The sequence below is a fragment of the Pan paniscus genome, chromosome 5, assembly GCF_029289425.2.
Source record: "Pan paniscus chromosome 5, NHGRI_mPanPan1-v2.0_pri, whole genome shotgun sequence".
NCBI lineage: Eukaryota > Metazoa > Chordata > Mammalia > Primates > Hominidae > Pan > Pan paniscus.
Window position 1 is genome coordinate 48089059 of NC_073254.2, and position 23611 is coordinate 48112669.

The 23611-nt window shown below is 53.1% G+C and overlaps 1 protein-coding gene and 1 long non-coding RNA gene across 5 annotated transcripts in view; one reads left to right on the forward strand and one right to left on the reverse strand.

Moving 5' to 3' along the window:
• Nucleotides 1-11176: 11176 nt before the first annotated feature.
• ITPR3 (inositol 1,4,5-trisphosphate receptor type 3) overlaps nucleotides 11177-23611 on the forward strand; it is a 75260-nt gene continuing 62825 nt past the window's right edge. For 3 of the 4 annotated variants that reach the window (XM_008960621.5, XM_055113479.2, XM_063604832.1), the window contains exon 1: nucleotides 11223-11547. In XM_008960621.5, coding sequence (XP_008958869.3) covers nucleotides 11459-11547 — 89 coding nt within the window. In that variant the 5' untranslated portion in view covers nucleotides 11223-11458. Of the gene's footprint in view, nucleotides 11548-23611 lie in introns of all 4 variants that reach the window. The other variant, XM_003808557.4, reaches the window with a different exon arrangement.
• Nucleotides 21080-23580, reverse strand: LOC130541587 (uncharacterized). Its single transcript, XR_008955661.1, has 2 exons — nucleotides 23199-23580; nucleotides 21080-22848 (listed from the first exon to the last, which is right to left on the reverse strand). It is a non-coding gene; the product is annotated as an uncharacterized LOC130541587 (long non-coding RNA).

The following is a 23611-nucleotide window of genomic DNA, read 5'->3' on the forward strand; positions in this document are numbered from 1 at the left end:
AATCCCTTCCTGTGGCCCCAAGTCCTGCCTGGCCTCGGCCCCATCTCTTGCTGGGGCCCTTCCTGCTCCATTACAGCTGCGCTGCTTGCTCCTTCCTGGAGCATGTTCACTGTGTTCCTTCCTGCCTCTGGGCCTTTGCACTTTCCATTCCCCAATGCTTGGAATGTCAGTTCAAGTGTCACTTCCTCAGGGAATCCCTCCTGCCTCTCCCTACCTCCCCACCCATCCCCTACTGCCCTAGCCTCCCTTGGGAGAGCTCCAGTCTTGTATCATCACACCCTACTCTCCCACAGCACATGGCAAAGTTGCAATATAATTTAGGTAAGTGATTCAGACCTGCACCCAAACTTGAATTCCAAGAGGGCAGGGCTGCGTCTGCTTGGGGTCACTATAGTACCCCAGCATCCTGTACAGCACTTGGCACACAGCGCAGACTCAATAAATATTTGTCAAGTGGCAGAATGCAGCCCTCCACCCCAGATTGCTTGCCTCAAAAGTTAGAGGCTGGGTTTGGTCAACCACAGACTGGAGAGCCCCTTCCAGAGAAAACCTGCCCAACTTTGAAGGCCAGACTCTTGAGGATATTTGCAGCGCCAGGGCCTCAGCGCCTGGGGATGCTTCTGAGTGCCCTGGTTGCCTCGGCATTCTGGTGCCTGGCTGGGGGTTGGGGGTTGCACTCCTGCAGACCTCAGTCAGGTCTCCTCTGTTCTTAGGCTGGCCCAGCGGCCGGTGGGGCTGTGGGAGGAAGAGGCCGACTGCTCAGGCCAGGCCTGCTCTACATCTGGCCAGCAGCCTCCCCCGCTGCCCCAGAACAAGGGCCCCAGTGTCTGCTCAGCTTTTACAAACAGCAGGCCTTTCTCTCCCTCTCCACTCTGGAGCCTCAGCTGTGACCCCTCCCTGCCCCCTCGGAAGGCACAGCCCTGGATGCATGACCTTTTCCTTCTGAATGATTCGGAAACAGAGGCTGACAAACCCGGCGCAGGAGCAGGTCCTGTATAGTGGGTGAACCCCTCTATTTCATCCATTCCCAGCTTTGGCCGGGCAGCCAGGGCAAGGACTGGCTGGGAGGGCCTTAGTCCTGCCAAGGTGGGGTGGGGTGCAGCTAGAGGCCAGGCCCAGCCCAGGTGGACTTGACGTCATGCTTTTCACCTCTGTCTCTGTCAGACAAAGCCTGCTCCTTCCTGCCTGGCCCTGCCCCCGGGGAAGTTTTCCATGCTGCTCTCCTTTCTCAACAGGATCACAGGGCTGATGCTTCCCCTCCCAACCCACCTTTCTTGTTGGCAGGTGAAGTGCCAAGGCCTGGGCACACTCACAGAGACCTGCGCCGCTTCCCTCCTCATGCAGGGTCCCCCTTCGGAGTCTGGAGAAAGGAAGAATGGCCAGAGGCCACTCCCTCTCCTTGGGAGCTCCTGCCAGGATGCCAACCTGGGCTTCAGGATGGATGACCTCAGAGGGCAACTCGGAACTGTAATTAGCCTCCACTGTAATCCCCGCCACTCCCAACTCAGACTCAGAACTCAGGGGGCTTGGCAGCTCAGCCCAGACCCCCAGCTTCCTCCTCCTATCCAGCGGATGTAACAGGCACTCAAAAACTGATTACTAAACAGGGAAGGGGACTTGGAGGCCTGATTTGTGGAGATCTTGATAAAATCTTGCCTTATACATGTCCTATTCTTGGTCATCCATACAAAACAAAATTCCACCGTTAGATGGTCATTCCTTTAGATCTACACGCACTTGTCTTTTTTTTTTTTAGAATCCTCAGATGTAGGCAAATAATGACAATTACAGACAATATTTGTTGACTGAGCTAGGTGTTTTACAAAGTAGTTACTTATGCTAGGTATTTCTATCTGCCCCTCCAGCTCCTCTGCCCACTCTTCTGCCCTGGCTCTGTGCCCCAAAAGGCTGACTTTTGTGGCCTGAATCACCCAGCTCCCCTGCCCTCTGCTTTCCCATTAAGCTCTGCCAATGGGAGGCACTGGTAAGAGACTGGAGGGCAGAGGAGAGAGAGAGGTGGGGGTATCTGTTCCATCAGGTCCCTGCTTCCAAGACCAGGCTGGCAGTGTCTGGTCCTTGCCCTCTGGAAGGCTGTATTCCCCTCCTTGGCCTTTTCAGGCCTGAGTGGTAACAGCTTCCTGCAGTTGCCAGCTCCAGGGTGCTGCACTACCCTTGGTGCCCACACCTCTGCAAATCCATCCATTCACTAACCTCTTTTTTTTTTTTTTTTTTTTTTTGAGACAGAGTCTCACTCTGTCACCCAGGCTGCAGTGCAGTGGTACGATCTTGGCTCACTGCAACCTCCGCCTCCCGGGTTCACATGATTCTTGTGCCTCAGCATCCCTAGTAGCTGGGACTACAGGCATGCACCACCACGCCTGGCTAATTTGTGTATTTTTAGTTAGAGACAGGTTTTCACTATGTTGGTCAGGCTGGTCTCGAACTCCTGACCTCAAGTGATCCACCTGCCTCGGCCTCCCAAAGTGCTGGGATTACAGGTATGAGCCACCATGCCAATCCACTAACCTCTCTTTAATCACCTGTTGGGGGTGTGTTGCCAACTTCCTGCCAGGACCTGGCAGATACAGGTCTATATTTTTATTTTACGTAGAAGGAAATGGAGACCCAGAGAGACTGGGAGCTTCTCTACCCAGTTAGTGGCTGGAGCTAGGACTCCAGTAATTTTGCTCCAGGACTTGTTTTTCTTTTTCTTTCTTTCTTTCCTTCCTTCCTGCCTACCTGCCTTCCTTCCTTCCTTCCTCCCTCCCTCCCTCCCTCCCTCTCTTTCTTTCTTTCTTTTTTTTTTTTTTTTTTTTGACAGAGTCTTGCTCTGTCACCCAGGCTGGAGTGCAGTGGAGCAATCTCGGCTCACTGCAACCTCTGCCTCCTGGGTTCAAGCAATTCTCTGCCTCAGCCTCCTGAGTAGCTGGGATACAGGCTCCCACCACCACACCTGGCTAATTTTTGTATTTTTAGTAGAGATGGGGCTGTTGGCCATGGCTGGTCTTGAACTCCTGACCTTGTGATCCACCCACCTCATTCTCCCAGAGTGCTGGGATTACAGGTGTGAGCCACCGCACCCAGCCCAGGACTTGTTTTTCACTGTGACTGTGAAGGTGCCCCGGGAGATGTCATAGGTTACCTACCCTATCACCTATCCTCTCAGGGGAGAGGAGGAGGGGGCACCTAGTAATGGAGCGACAGCCTGGGGAAGACCTGGAGTAGCGGCCCCTTGGTTTCAGGACTCCAGCACCAGGGGGCTTATTCCAAGGCCAACACCAGAAGAGGGCAAGGGGCAGGCTTTCTTCTGTGGCTGGTGGGAATCTCGGCAGCGGCTGGCTTTCATCTTTTGCTTCATCAGGCTAGGACCACGTGTTGGAGTTAGCTGGCTGCATTCCTCCAGTCCCTTGCATGTGGTAGGTGGTTAGCAAATATCTGAAAGAAATAGATGTGGCATTGATGACTGGGGCATGGGGGTGGGGGTGAGGAAAACAGAACAAGTTCTGTCTCCTTTCTAGCCTTCCCAAGAAATCGGGTGTGCCAGTGTGTCTGAGTATGTGGATGAGAGTATGTGAGTGAAAGTGTTGGTGTATGAGTGTGAAAGTGTATAAGGGTGTGTGTGTGTGTGTGTGTGTAGGCTCCTGGGGCAGGAAGCCCTGTACACTCTCCCTGGCTGTGGCTAAATGGTTACTGTGGGCTGGGGTGCTTGCCCAGGGCAGCTTATGGCATGGGGAAGGAATTCTCTGGGAACCCCAGCGGGCCTGGATTGGCACCCCACCCACGGCGGGTGACCCAGCCGGATGGCTGCTACACTGAGTCAGGCCTTCTGGCCCGGCCTCGCCCCGCCCTGCTTGGCCCTGCTGTCAAATCAGGACTGAGGGTCAGAGGAGCCCTTGAGAACTCCCGATTATCTGCCCCCAACCACGAGACTATCTGTCTGCACAGCCAGCTGCCATAAAGAGGGTGTTATCCTACGCCTCCCTATCACAGTCAGAGAGGGCCAGTCAGAGCTTAAAGAACAGTCAGAGCCAAGGGTGGAATCTGGGAAGGTGATGTGAACCCTGTTTACAACAAGGTGGACACTGAGACTTAGAGAGGTCTGATCCTTGTGCAAAGCCACACAGCAGAGCTGAGAGCAAGTCTCTAGAAGATGGAGGGGAAAGAAGGACATTGGTGGAGGACACCTAGGTTCAGAGCTGCTTGCCCCTCCCCAGATCCCAGTCCCCTTCCCTGGCCCCAATGTCCTCTCCTGAGTCAGGGAGAAGGTCTGGGCACTGCCTGCCTTCCTTTCCTTGCCTTCTCAGGCCCAGGGTGGATGCAGAGTGTAGGAGGAGGGTTTCCTGGGGGCGTTCTGCTGGCACTTGGAGGTTGGGGGTAATGCTTTGAACATCTTTATTTGTATCTATTTTTGGTTATAGGTTATACAGCCACATAGTTTGAAATGTAAAAGTTTTAAAGCCAGGCGCAGTGGCTCACACCTGTAATCCCAGCACTTTGGGAGGCTGAGGCAGGTGGATCACCTAAGGACAGGAGTTTGAGACCAGCCTGCCAACATGATGAAACCCCATCTCTACTAAAAATACAAAAAATTAGCTGGGCTTGGTGGTGCATGCCTGTAATCCCAGCTACTCGGGAGGCTGAGGTAGGAGAATTGCTTGAACCCAGGAAGCGAGGTTGCAGTGAGCCGAAATCGTGCCATTGCCCTCCAACCTGGGCAACAAGAGCAAAACTCCGTCTCAAAAAAAAAAAGTTTTAAAAAGAGATAGGGTAAAAAGTGATCCTTTCACCAGTCTCTGGCCCCCAGACCTCCCACGCAGAGACCCCTAAAATCACTGGCTTCCTGGGAATCCTAATCAGAGCTTCTTCCCTTTGGGAGGTGGGGCTAGTGGGTGCTGGGAGATACCCAGCCATTGAGGTTGGGGCCTGGGCCGGGCAGATTGGTCATGAAGGGGATGATGGTGACCTCCTTCCTGGGCCTGAACTTGGCCCCAGCTTAACAGCATTCCACTCAAGCCACTCAGAAGAGGTGCAGCCCATCAGCTCTTCCCAATTCCTTCGAGCATCTCTGGGAGCTCTGTACTCCCCACCCAGGGGACCCAGGCACGTGACACCCCAAGCTGGGGCTCCCACAGTCTCCTTGTGTATGTATCTCCTGGTGTAGTTTATATACTTTCCCCACCTCTTTCTCCCTGACAGTTCAATTCCACACAGATTTATTGAGCACTTACTATTTTCTTTCTCTTTTTTTTTTTTGAGAGGGAATTTTGCTCTTGTTACCCAGGCTGGAGTGCAATGGCACGATCTCGGCTCACTGCAACCTCTGCTTCCCAGGTTCAAGTGATTCTCCTGCCTCAGCCTCCCGAGAAGCTGGGACTACATGCGCCTGCCACCACATCTGGCTAACTTTTGTATTTTTAGTAGAGACAGGGTTTCACCATGTTGGCCAGGTTGATCTCGAACTCCCGACCTCAAGTGATCCACCTGCCTCGGCCTCCCAAAGTGCTGGGATTACAGGCGTGAGCCACCGCACCCGGCCTAATTTTTGTATTTTTATTATTTATTTATTTATTTATTTATTTATTTATTTATTTATTTGAGATGGAGTCTCACTCTGTCGCCCAGGCTGGAGTGCAGTGGCACGATCTCGGCTCACTGCAAGCTCCACCTCCTGGGTTCACACCATTCTCCTGCCTCAGCCTCCCAAGTAGCTGGGACTACAGGCACCTGCCACCATGCCCAGCTAATTTTTTGTATTTTTAGTAGAGATGGGGTTTCACCATGTTAGCCAGGATGGTCTCGATCTCCTGACCTCAGGTGATCCACCTGCCTCGGCCTCCCAAAGTGCTGGGATTACAGGCATGAGCCACCCCGCTAGCCAATTTTTGTATTTTTAATAGAGATGGGGTTTCACCACGTTTGCCAGGCTGGTCTTGAGCTCTTGACCTCAAGTGATCTGTCCGCCTTGGCCTCCCAAAGTGCTGGGATTACAGGTGTGAGCCACTGCACCCTGCCAAGCAAGCACTTACTATTTTCCTGACTTGGTCTGGAGACACAAAGTGAAGTGAAGTGTTCCTTCATCTAGCTAACAGTTGGCTCAGGGAGCCCAGAAAGAACTGAGTGTTTCAATCCAAGATGGCTCATGATATGTTCTCTGATAGTGGGGGAATAAAGAAATTTCATGTTAAAAAGTCTGTGTTGGTGAGGATATGGTTCACTGGGCACATTCCCATGTAGCTGGCAAGAGGGTAAATTAGAACATCCAAGTTGGACAATAATTTGGCAACTCCTCGGAGGTTGACAGTGCACCTTCTCTATAATCCAGCAATTGTACTTTCTAAGTTTTTACTCTAGAGCAGGGCTTTTCCGTCTTTTTGACAAGTATCCTCAATAAGAAATATATTGTGACCCACAGCACACATACCACACAACAGACAACTTTCACCCTACTAGTTACACTGATGATGTGTTACAAACATTGATATTTCCTAGTCGATTTTGAGTTTTAAAAATGCTGATCTTGGCCGGGCACGGTGGCTCATGCCTGTAATCCTAGCACTTCGGGAGGCAAAGGCAGGCGGATCACGAGGGCAGGAGATCGAGACCATCCTGGCTAACATGGTGAAACCCCGTCTCTACTAAAAATATAAAAAATTAGCCGGGCATGGTGGCGGGCGCGTGTAATCCCAGCTACCTGGGAGGCTGAGGCAGGAGAATGGTGTGAACCAGGGAGGTGGAGCTTGCAGTGAGCCGAGATCGTGCCACTGCACTCCAGCCTGGGCGACAGAGCGAGACTCCATCTAAAAAAAATTAAAAAAAAAAAAGCTGATCTTCACCCACTAAGTTGATTTCCTAACACATTAATGGGCCTCAATCCATAGTTTGAACAACATTGCCCTAGAGACACGCATGTCTGTGCATAAGGAGACAAGAATGTTTATTGCAAAATTGTTGCAATAGCAAAACTTTGATAAGTCTTTATCTGAGAACTGTCACCAGCAAAATGGATAAAGCAATTGTGATGTGGTCAGGAAGTAGACTATCACACAGTAGCTATGTGTCAAAGGATGCACACAGGGTGATAACATTTATACAAAATATAAGACCCTGCAAAGTGATATCATACATTGTTTATGGATACATTGAAATGCGATACAAACATAAAAAGCTGCATGAAATGAAACCCACCCAAATCAGGATAGTGGCTGTCTCTGGAGGGAGAGAATGTAGTTGGAGAAGGGTGCATAAGGAACTTCAACTGATCTTTTTTCTTTTTAAGACAGGATCTCACTCTGTCGCCCAGACTGGAGTGCGGTGGCATAATCATGGCTCACTGCAGCCTCCTTGATCTCCCTGGGCTCAGGTGATTCTCCCACCTCAGCTTCCCAAGTAGCTGGGACTACAGGTGCACACCACCATGCCTGGCTAATTTTTTTTTTTTTTTTTTTTTTTTAGAGACAGTGTTTTGCCATGTTGCCCAGGCTGGTCTTGAACTCCTGGGCAAAAGTGATCCTCCAGACTCGGCCTCCCAAAGTGCTGGGATTAGATGTGAGCCACCTTGCCTGGACACAACTGAAATTTTTTAAGTTTTAATTCTTTTTTTTTTTTTTTTTTGAGATTGAATTGCACTCTGTCGCCCAGGCTGCAGTGCAGTGGCATGATCTCGGCTCACTGCAACCTCCACTTCCTGGGTTCAAGTGATTCTCTTACCTCAGCCTCCCGAGTAGCTGGGACTACAGGCATGTGCCACCATGCCTGGCTAATTTTTGTATTTTTGGTAGAGATGGGGTTTCACTATGTTGGCCAGGCTGGCCGTGAACTACTGACCTCAGGTGATCTGCCTGCCTTGGCTTCCCAAAGTGCTGGGATTACAGGCATGAGCCACCGTGCCCGGCCTAAGTTTTAATTCTTTAAAAAAAAAAAAAAGAAAAAAGAACCAAATTTGGCAAAATACAAAGATTTGACAAAGCTAGAGGAAAGATACAGGCTGTATTTTTATCTATTACTTCTTAAAATATTTCATAATAGTACTTAAAAGATTGGTGCTCCAGTACTTTAGGGAAGAAGACTTTATTCTGACCACGGGAAATTGAAAAGGTGAAGTGCTAGAGAGAGCCACAGGAGCCCAGGCACAGGGGTATGAGTGGATGAGGTACTGGGGAAATGAGAAGGGACACACTGAGTCCTTCCTGCCTGGGATGCTGTGCTGATGGCTCACACTTCCTTCACATGTTGGTATGGTACTCTCTCCATTTAACAGATGAGCAAACAGGCTGAGAGAATGCCTGCTAGAAAGTGGCAGAGCTGGGACTCTAATCCAGGCCTGTAAGAGTCACAGTCCGGGCCAGGCGTGGTGGCTCACACCTGTAATCCCAGCACTTTGGGAGGCCGCAGTAGGCGGATCATGAGGTCAAGAGATTGAGACCATCCTGGCCAACATGGTGAAAACTTGTCTCTACTAAAAATAGAAAAATTAGCCGGGTGTGGTGGTGGGCACCTGTAATCCCAGCTACTCGGGAGGCCGAAGCAGGAGAATCGCTTGAACCTGGGAGGCGGAGGTTGCAGTGGGCTGAGATTGCACCACTGTACTCCAGCCTGGGCGACAGAGTGACACTCCGTCTAAAAAAAAAAAAAAAAGGGAGCCAGAGTCTGCACTCTTGGCCAGTCCACAGCATGGATCCTCCTTGAGGAGCAATTGTGTTTTCTGCAGAGGGTGGGAGGACAGCAAGACTTGAGGGTCCGGTGTGCTGGGCTCAGGTCTGTAGACTTCTGTGGGCAGTGAGGAGGCATAGGAAGGCTTCAAGCAGGAAGCAGGGGAGGGAACTCACTGGAGCTGTACCATCTGTTTCTTAAACTTTGGTCTTTGTTGTTGTTGTTTAACCAACGGAACCTTTCTTGAAACAAATTCTAACTCAGAACGCAGGTATATAAAATAGCTTACAGTGGAGCTGATTTGGAAGAAGCAGGTGACAGGGGCCCAGAGCCCTCACCTCTGAGACCTCCTGGTTGGTGGAGAGACAGAGGCTCTAAGTATTCCTAGGATGGGGAGGGGTGGGGAGAAACAAGGCCATGTGCTTTAGTCCAGAGAGACCCAAAGTGGAGTGACCTCCATTCCTGGCTGCTACACCTCGGCTGAGTTATGGAACCATCTATACGGATGTCAGGGGAGGAAGGAGGTGGATTCCTGGGTGTGGCTGTGGCACAAGTTCTGAGTGTGGCCACTGGAGGCAAGTTTTCAACTTGTCCCTCTTCATCCTCATGGTCTGGGGAAGGGAAAAAGGCAATTGGGCCCAGGCTGACAGCTTGATCAGAGCCTGGTGCCCAGCAGAGGCCTGACATAACAGGCCTTCAATAAATGCTTATGGAATGAAGGCATATTTTTCCCTTCTAACTTTTGGGGAAGATACAGGAGGCCTGACTCCTGGGAGCAAGTGAAACTGTCCCAGGGGCTGCCCCTTCTCAGTGAGGTTCCAGTGACCCATCGCTGTGGCTCAGTTGGTGTGGGGTAATAGGAGAATACCCGGCTAAAAATCAGAGGCTTGGTTGGCTTCTGCCTCCAGTTGCCAGGAACCTGCCGTGTGCCCTTGATGGGTGGTGTTCCTTCTCTGGGCTTTGGTCATCTCTTTTTGGCACAGTGGACTGGATGAGGTTTTTTAAACTGCAGTTTGCAACCCATTTGGGACATTAAAAAAACCAGTTCAGTGGGTTACAATCAGCATTAAAGCAACAACAAGAACACAACTGAAATAGAATAGAAAATATCAGCGTGCATCAAAGGTCATAAGAGTAAGTATTGTTTGGTGAACTATTGTTTTGCTTATATATAGACGAAGGTGTGGACTGGTCTGCTGTAAAACTTGTTACTGTTTGCCATGGTGAAAAAACAAAACAAAACTGTAAAACACGGTACTTAGCGATCCTGGAGGTGTCCTTCCCTCCCACATCGTTCCTGGGGATCTTCGTAAAACAAACAAACAAACAAACAAACCAACAACAACAACAACAACAACAAAAAACCCACTGCCTGGGGCTCTTCTCCTCCCAGGGTCAGCAGCTGTCTCTTTGCTTTTAGCTGTCTCCACCCCTCCCCTAGCCTCTCTTCTTCCTGCTTCAGTCACCGAGTCCCCTCCTCCCTTTCTCCCAGGGACAAACGCCCCCCCACAACTCAGGAAGTGGGGTTGGGGGGTCCGAAGGGAGCAAAAGTGATCGGATGGCGGTGGCAATGGGCACCCTATCTTAGGCGTTCAAATAAAGGACTAGGAAGCAAACACCCAAGCACCGGGGAACAGAACAGAAAGTAAGCGAGCCGGGGACGCGAATTTGAGGGCAGGACTTCGGGAGCCAGAGCCTGGCGGCGCTGCCGCAGCGGGTCACTCCCAGGGGGCCGGCACCCAGACTTGGCATCGTTAGCGCTTGGGTGCTCTGTCAACTAGCGAAGGTAATTTTCATCCCTGCTTTTTTTTTTTTTTTGAAAGGAAAGACGGAAGGAGCCAAGAGTTTTGGAGCCAACTCCTGGAGAGGGAGCGGCTGAACTGATTCGGAAGTTGGATCTCTTTGTACACAGGAATGCGGAGAGAAAAAAAACAAAACCCACCCATTGCTTCATTTCCCCTCCAAGCCTGAGCACTTTCTATTGTGCAATGAAAAGGCTTTTCACGTTGAGAAAAATGAATCCCGAATTTGCTCTGCAAAGGGATGAGCGCGCCTCTGGGCGCCAGCCTGCTCTCAGCTGGGCGCGGAGACCGCGCGGTGGCCGCAGGGCGGCCGCGGCCAGGGCGCTCCAGGGCGCGTCTTCCGCGAGCGGCTCCGGGGTGACGCCCGCCGGAGAGCTGGACTCCCCCTTCCGCGGGCGCCTGCACTGGCTCTTAGCCAGCCGAGGGCCCGGGTGCAGATAGTCCGGGAACCCCGAGGGCGGAGAGCTCCCCACTACGCCTGGGCCTCCCAGGGATGGCAGCTCCGAGAGACCCCTAGACCCGGTGCCTTGCAGGACGCCTCTGGGGATCAGGAGGGCTGGCGGCGCATTCGGCGTCCGGGAGGCCGGGCCCCGGACGCACGAGGAGCGCGGGGCGCGGGAAGGCGGGCGGGTGCACATGGGTGCCGGCGGGCGAGCTGCGGGGGAGGGGGGGCGGGGTGTGGCCTCCCCGCCTCCCGGGCGGGATTTGCATGTGTGTGGTGGCCCCAGACTTCCTGCTCCTTCTACGCTGCAGGTACGCGCGGGCCGGGCGGGGCGGGCGGGCGGCGGGCGCGCCAAGACGTGGGCACCTCCTCACCCGGACCCCGGGCCCCGCCGAGCCGCCTCCTGGCTCCCGTGGCCGCCAGCCCGCCCCGGCCGCACCGAGCGTCGGGCTCCGAGGTGGGAGCGTACCCCTCCCCGCTCCCCGGACGCCTCAGTCCTCCGCACTGAGCTTGGCCACGCGCCCCTAGGCGCCCCCCACGCCCTGGGCCCCGGAGGGCCGCAGCCATGAGTGAAATGTCCAGCTTTCTTCACATCGGGGACATCGTCTCCCTGTACGCCGAGGGCTCCGTCAATGGCTTCATCAGCACTTTGGGGTGAGTGAGCCGAGCTCGAGAGGGTTGCGGGTAAAGAGGGGGCGCCGCGGGCCCTGGTGCCAGCTGCGTGCGCCCAGCCGCCGCCCCCCGATAGAGGCCTGGACGTCCCCCTAGTCTCAAGGAGCGGGAACGGCTCGCCTCCTTCTTTTACAGAAAGGAAGTGAAGTGTTTGCTCAGGTAGGACTCGGGCTCCCTACTGGAGTTGGCAGGAGGAGCCTCCCTCGGCGGCGCAGCCTCTACCCTCCCGCGCACGCCTTTGGAGGGGGCGGAGGGACCGAGGCTTCCTTTGCAGGTGGTCCCGGGGGCGGGCAGGTGGGTGGCTGGAGGCTGAGTTGGGGAAGGGCAGCCGGGCCGAGACGTGCCCGGCTCTGAGGGTAGGGCGGAGCTGTCGGGAGTGGGCAGGCTCAGCTTGGAGCCCGTAATCCTCTATTACCGATCCCGTGGTGCCTTCGAGGGGTCGCACCTTCTCCTCACAGCTCTCTCCCTGTTCTTCCCAGCTTCAGTAGGAGTGTCTTCTCAGCCCTCCCCTTCCAGGCTTCAAGGTCCTGGCCAGCTGCCCCTTCTCCCCGCCTCTCCCATTCAATTTCCTGCGCCGGTCATCTGGCGCCCTTGGGTCCTTGGTTCTAGCTTCTCTCCAGCACTTCACAAACATTAATTAATTCTGGCCGCCACCTCCCAGGGTCTGGGCTGGATGAACAGGGAATCAGTTCACGTCCCTGGAGAGGGCCAGGCCTGTAGCAGGGAGAGGGCAGGAGAGAAATTAGGTAGAGAGGATGGGTTCATCTTCAGAGGAGCAGCTGGGTGTGATTCGCTGGATGGGAGCGTAGGTGGTTTCTCCAGCCAGACCCCAGGGCAGGGTCGGCTACCTTTGTCCCGTTTTCAGTCTGGGGGCCTGGGTTAAATTGTCTCATCCTCCCAACCACACATGGCTGTCCTCTAGGGTACACCCACCCTCCTCTGCTGATCCACTGAGTGGGACCAGCCAGCCGCGTGGTGCCTTCTCTCTGATGGCCTTGGAGGACAACCTGGCACCCTCAGCTCAGGACTGATGCTGGACAGGGCCCAGCTCACCCCAAGCCTGGGAGGTGAGGGGTCACTGGTCTCTCCCAGGGTTGCTGGGAGTTTAGCTTTCATCTTGGTGTAAAGGGAATGGATTGTGGGATTGGAGGGCTGGCTCTGCCAAGCAGGGAGTTCTCACCTGGCATTCCAGCGTGCCCTGCTCGCCTTCTCGCAGAACCATCCAGGTCCCTCCTGGTGCCCTCCCCTTCACACGTGGAATCCCTGCCTATTTGTCCCCACTTCCACTAGATCTAACTTCTTCCCAGCTCCCTAGAGGATGGGGGTGGAGCCACATCTGGGCCAGCATCTGTGCAGGCCTCCTCCAGAGAGCAGTGACTAGGCCCTGGCTGCCCTGAGGCCAGGGCTGCCCACAGTAGGTACAGAGTAAACACCTCTGATAAAGCTGAGGGAAGGAGGAGAGGGTGTGGGGACTGGGAGGGACATAGGGATCTATCGTGGAAGTCCCCTCCTAGTGTCTGAAGAGCACCAGGGACTTTTGGGAAATGACCACCTCTGTTGCTTAGTGCCTGGCTTGGGGCTGAACACATGATGATTTTCAAGCGCCTGCAAGTTTTTTTTTTTTTTTTTTTTTTTTAAGACAAGGTCTCACTTTCTCACTCAGGCTAGAATGCAGTGATGCAATCTCGGCTTACTGCAGCCTCGACCTCCGGGGTTCAAGCAATCCTCCTGCCTCAGCTCCCAAAACTAGCTGGGACTACAGGCACATCACCACACCCGGCTAATTTTTGTATTTTTTTTGTAGAGACTGGGTTTCACCATGTTGCCCAGGCTGGTCTCTAACTCCTGAGCTCAAGCAATCCGCCCACCCCAGCCTTCCAAAGTGCGTGAACCACCGTGCCCTGCCTAGCACCTGTGAGATTTAACAAGATCAGGGAAAACATCTTATTGCTTCTTCCCCTGCCCTCGTGCAGGCCTCACTCCCTCACAAAGGATTCCCTCTGTTGCCTCCAAAACTTCCTCCCACCTTGGCCCTTCCTGCCCCAGGAACTGCTTCCTCCAGTCCACCTTGATCCTGGGGCAGATCCTGGTGACCTCTAGAAAGCCCTTCTATGCTGGGATGCCCCCTCCCTCTGCAAACACCTCCAACATCTCCTGATGTTCCACCAGCGGATGCCTACCCTCCTAGCATGGCTTTCCAGCATCAGCCTGTGCAGGTCTGCATCGTAATTTTCTGGGCCTTTTTCACCTTCCCATACCTGGAACTCCAGGTGCACCACACGACTGCAACCTGTCCCGCGCTCTCAGTCTCTTTACCTTTGCTCTTGGGTTGTTCCCGCCCTTTAGCAAGCAAGTCTCCACCTGGGTAAATCTGTCCCACCCTCTAAGGCTTAATGCAAAGTGGCCTCTTTTGAGAAATCCAGCTTCCCCAACCCCTAGGGCAGAATTAACCCTTCGTCCTCTATGCTTTTGAACTGCTTTGTACAAACGACTCTCTGGTGTTCCTCACATTGGAGGCTTCCCTGTAGGCCCATCTAATGCTGGGCACCTTGCCAGGATTAACACCATTCATATATTTAGCAGGTCTACAGGCACTGTACTGGGTGCTGGGGACTTGGTGGTGATTAAGGGAGCTGTGCTTCCTGCTTCCTTGGAAGTTAAGAGTCAAAGAAGGAATGATTTGTAAGTGCTGTAAGTAAGTAATCAGTCCAGCAGCTTCAGCGTCACCAGGAAGCTTGTCAGAAATGCAGAATCTCAGACCCCGTGCCCGTCCTACTGAATGAGAATCTGCATTTTATTAAGATCCCCAGGGGACTGGTGCATTAAAGTGTGAGGAGCGTTGCTCTGAGTGATTTTCTCTCTGCCCCATCCTCCTCAGAATCCTTCTGCCTCCTTTCTGAACTCTGGTCCCCTCTGCTTTTCCCGAGGCTGTTGGTGCCCATGTCTGTGAACCCATAGGCTGATTTGACTGAATTCCTGGGCTAACCCAGTGCCCAGTGTGTGGGCCCCAGGAGGTACCCAGTAAGGGCTGGATAAAAATGAATGTGTTGAAGGCAGGGGTGGCCTTGGTGGCAGATGGGCCAGGTCACCTGGGAGATGGGAAGGGGGCATTGGTTGGGGAGGGCGGCAGAGGCAGCATTCAGATTCTGGCTAGAGCTCTTCAGTGCAAAGTGGAGGAGGCCAATTAGAGCCTCCTGGAGAATTAGAGGTCCTAGTGAAGATTGTACATTAACTCTAGGTGGGAAGGATGGGAGGGATCTGGGGAGTGGATCCAGGAGTGGTTGAGACTGCCGGCCGGCCAGCAAGGGAAAGCAGGCCCACGCCTGTTCTTGGCAGGAGAGCAAGGCCAATGCCACTGCTTTATCCCTTACCCTAGGTGGGAGCAGCAGAGGCCAGGGCTGGAGTAGCTGATTAGGGCCAACAAAAAGTGGAGGATTGAATGTGGCCTCAGGCCAGTGGCTAGGGAGAACTGGCCTTGGGTACACAGGGTGGACCCATCAGGATCTCAAGTCATCTCTTGAAGATCTCTTTTTTTATTTTGAGACAGAGTTTCACTCTTGTTGCCCAGGCTGGAGTACAATGGGGTGATCTTAGTTCACTGCAACCTCAGCCTCCTGGGTTCAAGCGATTCTTCTGCCTCAGCCTCCTGAGTAGCTGGGATTACAGGCATGTGCCTCCACACCCAACTAATTTTGTATTTTTAGTAGAGACTGGGTTTCTCCATGTTGGTCAGGCTGGTCTCAAACTCCCGACCTCAGGTGATCTGCCCGCCTCGGCCTCCCAAAGTGTTGGGATTACAGCCGTGAGCCACTGTGCCTGGTGAAGATCTCTTCTGAGTACCCAGAGAGGTGGCCCCAGACCCACAGAAAGTAAACTGGGGGAGTGCAGGTGAACTGGGTCTTGGAGCTGAGCTTTCAACATTTGTCAAAGTGCCTCTGCCCACCCATGGCTCAGCCTTGGAGCCTCACTTGGAGCTCTCAGGGCCTCTGGACCTGGATCACCCAGGGCTGGGTAATCATAGTGAGTAGGAGATGCTGCCTCTTACCCATGGGATTCTCTGTCTACCTGCCAGCCTGACCTGCTTCCCTGGAGGTCAGGACCCAAGAAGTATGGGGGTGAATATAGAGGAAGCCCCAGGTCTCCAGGCTCAGGATCCCTAGGTCGGAAACCTCAGAGGCATAGCTCTCAGGAAGGGTGTCTGTCTCATGTTCCATCACCAACTTGTTGGGTGGTTTCCGTTTTATTTTGTTTGAAATGGGGTCTTTGTCACCCAGGCTGGAATGCAGTAGTGTGATCTGGGTTCACTGCAGCCTTAATCTCCCAGGCTCAAGCAATCCTTACACCTCAGCCGCCCGAGTAGCTGGGACTACAGGCGTGTGCTACCGCATCTGGCTAGTTTTTGTATTTTTTATAGAGATGGGGTCTCCCCTTGCTGCCCAAGCTAATCTAAAACTCCTGGGCTCAAGTGATCCTCCCTCCTCTGCCTCCCAAAGTGCTGGGATTACAGGCATGAGCCGCCGTGCCTGGCCGTTGCTGGATGCTTTGAACAAGGCCCTGCCTTCTCAGAGTGAGTTTCCGTCAGCCTGCATTATCCTCTATGGTGCTCTGGCTGTACCTGAGAATCACCTGGGGATTAAAAAAAAAATTTCAGCTCCCAAGTCCCATGCCAGACCAATTGAATCACCATTTCTAGGGCTAAGGTCTGGGTGTTAGATTTTTAAAAAGTTCTCCAGGTGGTTTTAATGAGTACCTGGGGCCTGGATCCCTGATCTGGGGGCCCTCCCAGGCTGACAGGCTGTGAGGAAGCCTGCCTGCTAGGTCTACCTGCCCCTCAGCCCAGAAGGCCCATCTCTTTGCCCTCATCAGACTTCATAATGTCATTCAACAAACATTTATTAGGCATCTACCATGTGCTAGGCAAGGCACTGTTTTAGGCACTGCAGAATCAGTGGTAATCAAGGCACAGGTCCAGCTTGTTCCGTTCTGTACAGTGGGGCCCTTTGAGCCTTAAGTCTGAGACACATGTAATTCCAGGAGCAGGGGACTGCCTTTCCCTTGCTGATAGCATTCCCTGGGTGGATTTCAGACCTGTCTTGGCTTTCTTTCTTTTATTTTTTTGGAGAGAGTTTTGCTCTTGTTTTCCAGGCTGGAGTGCAATGGCACAATCTCAGCTCACCACAACCTCCGCCTCCCAGGTTCAAGCGATTCTCCTGCCTCAGCCTCCCGAGTAGCTGGGATTACAGGCATGTGCCACCACGCCCGGCAAATTTTTTTGTATTTTTAGTAGAGATGGGGTTTCTCCATGTTGGTCAAGCTGGTCTTGAACTGCTGACCTCAGGTGATCTGCCTGCCTCGGCTTCCCAAAGTGCTGGGATTACAGGCATGAGCCACTGTGCCCGGCTTGGCTTTCATTTAATTGTGATTTCATTGGAAGAAGATGTTAGACTTCTGTTCTGTACCTCAAGGCAGATTCTTGGTCTTAGCCTAATCCATGCAACTCATTTTTTGAAAATACATATTTTTTTTCAGATTAAAAAAATATATACATTCCATGGAGAAAATGTGAAAAACTCAAAAAAATGATCTGTAATACCACTATGGCTTACATGAACATTCCCTATGACCTTCTAGCCTTTTATATTCATAAATGAACATTTACAAACAATATCAAACTGCACGTATGGCTTTGTACCCTGTCCTTTTTTGCATATATATAGTGAGCTGTATTTTCCCATGCCAACACACCATTGTTATGGCTGCACAGCCATGGTATGCTGTACCTTAATTTATTTAAGCAACTCTAGTATTCAACATTCAGGCTCTTTGTAAATTTTTGCTGTTAAGAACAATTTGCCCTGAACATCCTAGTGCTTGCATGCCTGAACACTTGTCTAGTTATAGTTATCCTCTCAGGTAATACGTTCCCAGAAATGGAGATCAAAGACAAGATACACCTTTAACTCTTAGGCTGTCTAACTTTTTGTGTTTCTGTGGTGGTGGAGGGGTATAGGAACAGAACTTGGTGCCACAGAGGGTCAGACACGATTCATGTCATGTGTGAGTGTTGCACTAGCATGTGGGGAGTAAGACCAGCCTCTGCCCTCAAGGTTAGGTACCAGGCACTTCCCAGGCAGTGCGAGGATGTGATGGAGAAGGGATGAAGTGGAGAGGGGGTGGCGCGGGGTTGGCTCAGCCTAGAACCAGTGCCACACATCCACCTTGAGACTCCAGGGTCTCAGACTGCATCCAAATGCTCGGCCTGAATCCTGCCGGCCTGAAAGAATCCTGCTGGAGCCACTTGATTACACTCTGCCCTGCCCTACATTCCTGACCCCATATCCCCTCCCTAGCTTGGCCCACTGGGGAGGTGGCTTGGGTTGGGGGTGGGGACACATGCTGAGTTTTAGGGTGGGGCCACACCAGCTTTCTGTTTTCAGCTTAGGGGGAGGTTTCTGGGTTTGGATGACCTCTGCACACATGCCTGGAGTCCCTGCATGTCCACCCCCAGCCCTGCTCTCTAGACTTCACCCCATGTGGGGCTGGGACACCCCTCTCTGGGAGTGAGGGCTGTGTGAGTGGAAGGGAAGAAACCTGGGGTGGGGGAAGGAGGAAAGCAGAACGCAGATCTCTACTAAGTTCATCACAGGCCTCTGAATGTGAGCTCTGAGCCCCCTGGGTATGTCAGGCTGGTCATGCGAAAGGTGCCAGTGACACCCAGCATTTGTACCTGCAGTCACAATTCCCTGCAGTCAGGACACCTGGCTTGGAGAGCTTGGTCACGCAGCAGGGGACTGAGGAGGGAAGGTTGTAGGGCCTTTCAGGCTAGGGACTGTGAGAGAAATCGTGGGTGCAGAAATGAGGCTGGGCGTTCACAACACAGTGAGTCCAGGGTGTGGGCTGGGGATGGAACTGGGTGGAGCCACATGCCACATTACAGAGGGATTTCCACTTGGGGAGACAGTCAGGAGAGACTCATTGCAGAGGCTTCAGTGAGGGAGTAAAATGACCAGAGTGGTATGTTTTTTTGGTCAGCAGGTGGGCAGAGCCGGAAGGGGCTGTCAACACAAATCTCAGTCCAGGAGCAGCTGCAGGTGCTTGAGGCAGACACCTGTGCATATTTGGTTAGCAAATTGCTCTCCCCATCGCTCAGCCAGCCAGCCCGCCAGCCAGGCAGCCATTAGCCCTTCCTGCACAGTGCAGGAGAGCCCTCTTCTCCAGTATGAGTCTAGAAATAGATGATGGGGGTGATATAGGTAATGGGAGGGAAAATTAAGTCTGTGTCTCAAAGATGATGATGATGATGGCAGTGGGTAGACTTTACAGATCACTTACATTGGGTGGCCCTGGCCTTTACCTATGCTCTCACAGCCTGAGGCATACATATAATTCAGGAAAAGTAGTGGGAAGCATTTAGAACACCAATTTGCTTACCACCTAGACTTAATCATTGTTTACAGTGGTCACATTTGATATTTGTATCTTTTGCTGAAGTATTTTATGATAAATTACATACATTGCATCTTTTTCACCTCTAAATATTTTATTATACATCCCTATGTAACTACAGTGTTGTGATCACACCAATTAATAGTTTCCTAATAGCATTCAGGGCCCAATCCATAGTCAGATGTCCTCAGTGGTGTGATCAGAGTTCACTGTAACCTCGAACTCCTGAGCTCAAGCGAGCCTCCTGTCTTGGCCTCCCAGAGTGCTGGGATTACAGCCACTGGGCCCAGGTTCAGTCTGTGTTTGACCGACCATTGGTTTCTTTTTTTTTTTTTTTTTTTTTTTTTGAGATGGAGTTTCCCTCTTGTAGCCCAGGCTAGAGTGCAATGGTGCAATCTCAGCTCACTGCAGCCTCTGCCTCCCGGGTTTGAGTGATTCTCCTGCCTCAGCCTCCAGAGTAGCTGGGATTACCAGTGCCAGCCACCACGCCCAGCTAATTTTTGTATTTTTAGTAGAGACGGGTTTCACCATGTTGGGCAGGCTGGTCTTGAACTCCTAACCTCAGGTGATCTGCCCACCTCAGCCTCCCAAAGTGTTGGGATTACAGGCGTGAGCCACCACGCCGGGCCTGACCATTGGTTTCTTTAAATCAGGATCCTAGGCCGGGCGCAGTGACTCATGCCTGTAATCCCAGCTCTTTGGGAGGCTGAGGCAGGCGGATCACGAGGTCAAGAGATCAAGACCATCCTGGCCAACGTGGTGAAACTCCATCTCTACTAAAAATACAAGAATTAGCTGGGCATGGTGGCGCATGCCTGTGGTCCCAGCTACTCGGGAGGCTGAGGCAGGAGAATCACTTGAACCCGGGAGGTGGAGGTTGCAGTGAGCTGAGATCGCGCCACTGCACTCCAGCCTGGCAACAGAGTGAGACTCCGTCAAAAAAAAAAAAAAAACCATCGAGATCCTGTCAAGGTACTCGTGTTACATTTTCTTATGCTTCTTCAGTTTCCTTTAATCTAAAACAGCGCCCCGCCCTCATCTCCTTTTCCACCATGAACACTGAGTTTCTGGCAAGGCGGGGTTGTGGTGTAGGCTGCTTCACTTTCTGGATTGATTTGTCAGGGCTGCCTTTGTTGCTTTGTTTCCCAGAGAGCTCTGCGGAGGTTTGGAGCCAGGGCGAGTTGGCCTGAGGGTCTGCCCTGCTGAGGGTCCTACAGCCTCAGTTACTCTGTCAAGTGAGAAAGACTGAGAGTCCAGTTCTGGGTTATGGAGAGTGGGAGACAAGCCTGGGGCTGGCAGGCCAAATATATGAGGCAAGGGCTGGCTGGCAGCCCATGGTTGCACCTTTTCTCCCTCTCTTCCCAGCTTTCCCTTTGGTCTCCTGCTCCCTGTCTTTCTTCTCCTTGGCCTTACAGATATGTCCTCCCATGCACCCAGCACCGCTGTAGAGACCCCAGGACTTGTCAGACAGCCCGCCTGACCCTGACAGCCAGAAACCCAGGCCTGTGGCAGAGGCAGGGTGGCACACTGGCCCCGACCTTTATTTCTACTGGGCCAAGTTTAGTTGTTCTTGCTATCTCCATTCTTCCTGGAGAGACTATTGGGTTCTCTGCGTGTGCGGCTTATTGTCCTTTCTAGACTTTAAGCTTTCTGAAGGCTTTAGCTGTACTTGTTTTAAAATTCCATATATTCCATATACTGTCTGGCCCCCCGTTGGTTGGCACAGGGTGGATTCTTGGTAAAGATATGTAGAGGTAAAGGAAATGGTTGCTTTTGCAGGGATGCAGGAGTTAATTTCTTTTCTCTGATGAGCCAGGAGCCCCAACCAGTGAATCTGGGTTTCTCTCTTAACATTCCGCCTAGTAGGTGTGACTTTGGCTATCTGGAGAAAGGGCCCCCCAGGCTTCCCACCCACCACCAGCCCATCCCAGTGTTTTGACAGTGCCTGCTGTTGGAGTGGCCTCCTTGGGGCTGGCCTGCATAGGTCTAGCCCTACGGGGCTTAGTGGGTGTTCTCCCCATGTGCGGAGATGAGAGATTGTAATAAATAAAAGCACAAGACAAAGAGATAAAGAAAAAACACCTGGGCTGGGGTGACCACTACCATCAAGACGCGGAGACCGGTAGTGGCCCCGAACGGCTGGGCTCACTGATATTTATTGCATACAAGACAAGGGGGCAGGGTAAGGAGGGTGAATCTTCTAAGTGATTGACAAGGTGAAGCAAGTCATGTGATTACAGGATAGGCGGCCCTTCCCTTTTAGGTAGCCGAAGCAGAGAGGGAAGGCAGCATATGTCAGCGTTTTCTTCTCTGCACTTGTAAGAAAGATCGAAGACTTTAAGACTTTCACTATTTCTTCTACCGCTATCTACTGCGCTCTTCAAAGAGGAACCAGGAGTACGGGAGGAGCATGAAAGTGGACAAGGAGTGGGATCATTGAAGCACAGCACCACAGGGAGGGGTTTAAGCCTCCGGATGACTGCACGCAGGCCTGGATAATATCCAGCCTTCCACAAGAAGCTGGTGGAGCAAAGTGTTCCCTGACTCTTCCAAGGAAAGGAGACTCCCTTTCGCGGTCTGCTAAGTAACGGGTGCCTTCCCAGACACTGGCATTACCACTTGACCAAGGAGCCCTCAAGCGGCCCTTATGTGGGCGTGACAGAGGGCTCACCTCTTGCCTTCCAGGTCACTTCTCACAATGTCCCTTCAGCACCTGACCCTATACCCACTGGTTATTCCTAGGTTATATTAGTAATGCAACAAAGAGTAATATTAAAAGCTAAAGATTAATAGTGATTGCTAATTGTCCACGATCATCTCTATATCTAATTTGTATTATGACTATTCTTATTCTATTTTTTTTATTATACTGAAACAGTTTGTGCCTTCAGTCTCTTGCCTCGGCACCTGGGTAATCCTCCACCCACAGCCAGTGTCTGGGACTGGGAGCCAGAAGACCTGGGATCTGGAACTTGCTGTTCCATTAACTTGTGTGACCTGGGCGGGTCAGTTTCTCCTCCATGCCCCAGGGACAGTTTTCTCATCCACAGCTGAATGGGGGCGGGGGGGGGGGGTTGTTCAGGGTCCCTCGGGGATTTCCCCAGTCTGTCATTCCCCCAGTCTGTCATTCCCCCTCCCATGGTGCTCTGATGGTGGCCAAGCTGGTAGGTTTTGAGTCAGGCTCCTTGATAGTCACCTGCCCCACTTCTATCTAGCTCCTTTCCTCCTCCTTATCTAATCTTTCCAGGCGGCACTGACCCGCCCTGCTACCTTTCCCATGGCGCCCACCTGGATCTCAAAGTCCACGCAGGGTGGAATGGGGTAGAATAGGATGCAGCTGTCTTCCTCTCCTACCTCAGATCAAGGTCTTGGGGTGTAGACCCCGTGGGCATTTCAGGGACTGTGCCCTCCTGCAACCCTAGAACAAGCTGTCAACCAGCTCCTCTCCAGAGGGCCCAGAACAGCCCTGCCTGCCCACAGGCCTCCAGCCAGGACCCTTTCCCTGTAGCCCCATCCTCCTGCTCCCTCTGCTGTTCAGACTGGTCTTGTGCCTCCCAGTGGATGGAAAGCGCACTGCAGGCACTGTCCTCTGGGCTCCTGAGCCTCTGCTGGGCTGGTCCTGGAGGGGAGAAGGGGACACACAGGTGTAGACAGGGCGCCTGTCCTCGGCACTCAGCGTGGTCGCAGGAGATCCCAGAGGGTGGGGACCACACCCAGCACATAGTAGGCTCGTGGTGAGGTCTGTCGAGTAGATAGAGGCCTGGGTTGTGTCTGTGCCATTCTCTGACCAGCTGTGTGGCTCAGGGGTTCCATCCACTCTGTGGGCCTCACTCTGGACTGTGGTAAGAACACAATAAGATACTGGATGTAAAAACGATTGATAAACTATAGAGTCGCGCGATGGAGGGGCAGTTTTTGTGTGATCTTGGCTGGGGTACCACCGGCCTCTAGGTGAGGGGCGATGCCGGTGGTGGGCGTAGCGGGGCGTGGGCAGGGAACCACGCGGGAGCCTCAGCTTGGCCTTGAGATGGCAGGAGTGGGATGGGGCGTCATCCTAGTAGAGGCTGGACAGTGAGAGATCGGTGGGCTGGTAAAGGGTGGGAACAGGTCTTTTCTGGGGCCCGTGGGTGGAGGGACCTTGTGGGGAGGCGTTGGGGAGAGGGGGGTGAAGCGAAGCGGCCACTTACCCCTGTAGAGCGCGGCTCTGGTGTCAGCGCCAGGTGCGCACTCAGCAGGGCACCTGTGGTCCGGCTAGTTTGATAAACACAGGTGCCCGCCATGAGGAAGAGTCGGGGTGGGGCGCTAAGGCCAGGGACGTCGGTGCCAGCAGGTGGGGAGGGGTACCCCGGGGCCGCCCTCCGCGGGCAGACGAGCGGGGGAGAGCAGGAAAGCGCGGGCGCAGCGGCACATCACCCGCCCCGCCCCCGGGCGCGTCTGGCGGAGGCGCGGCGTCCTGGCAGCGGCCGGCAGTCGGAGGCAGGCCGGGGCGAGGCCGCGCTGGCCCTCCCTTGGCGGCGGCGGCGCGTCGGGGGAGACGGCTGCACGTGGGACGGCGAGTTTCGCTTCGCCGCGGGGGCGGGGGCGGGGCCGGGGCCGGACG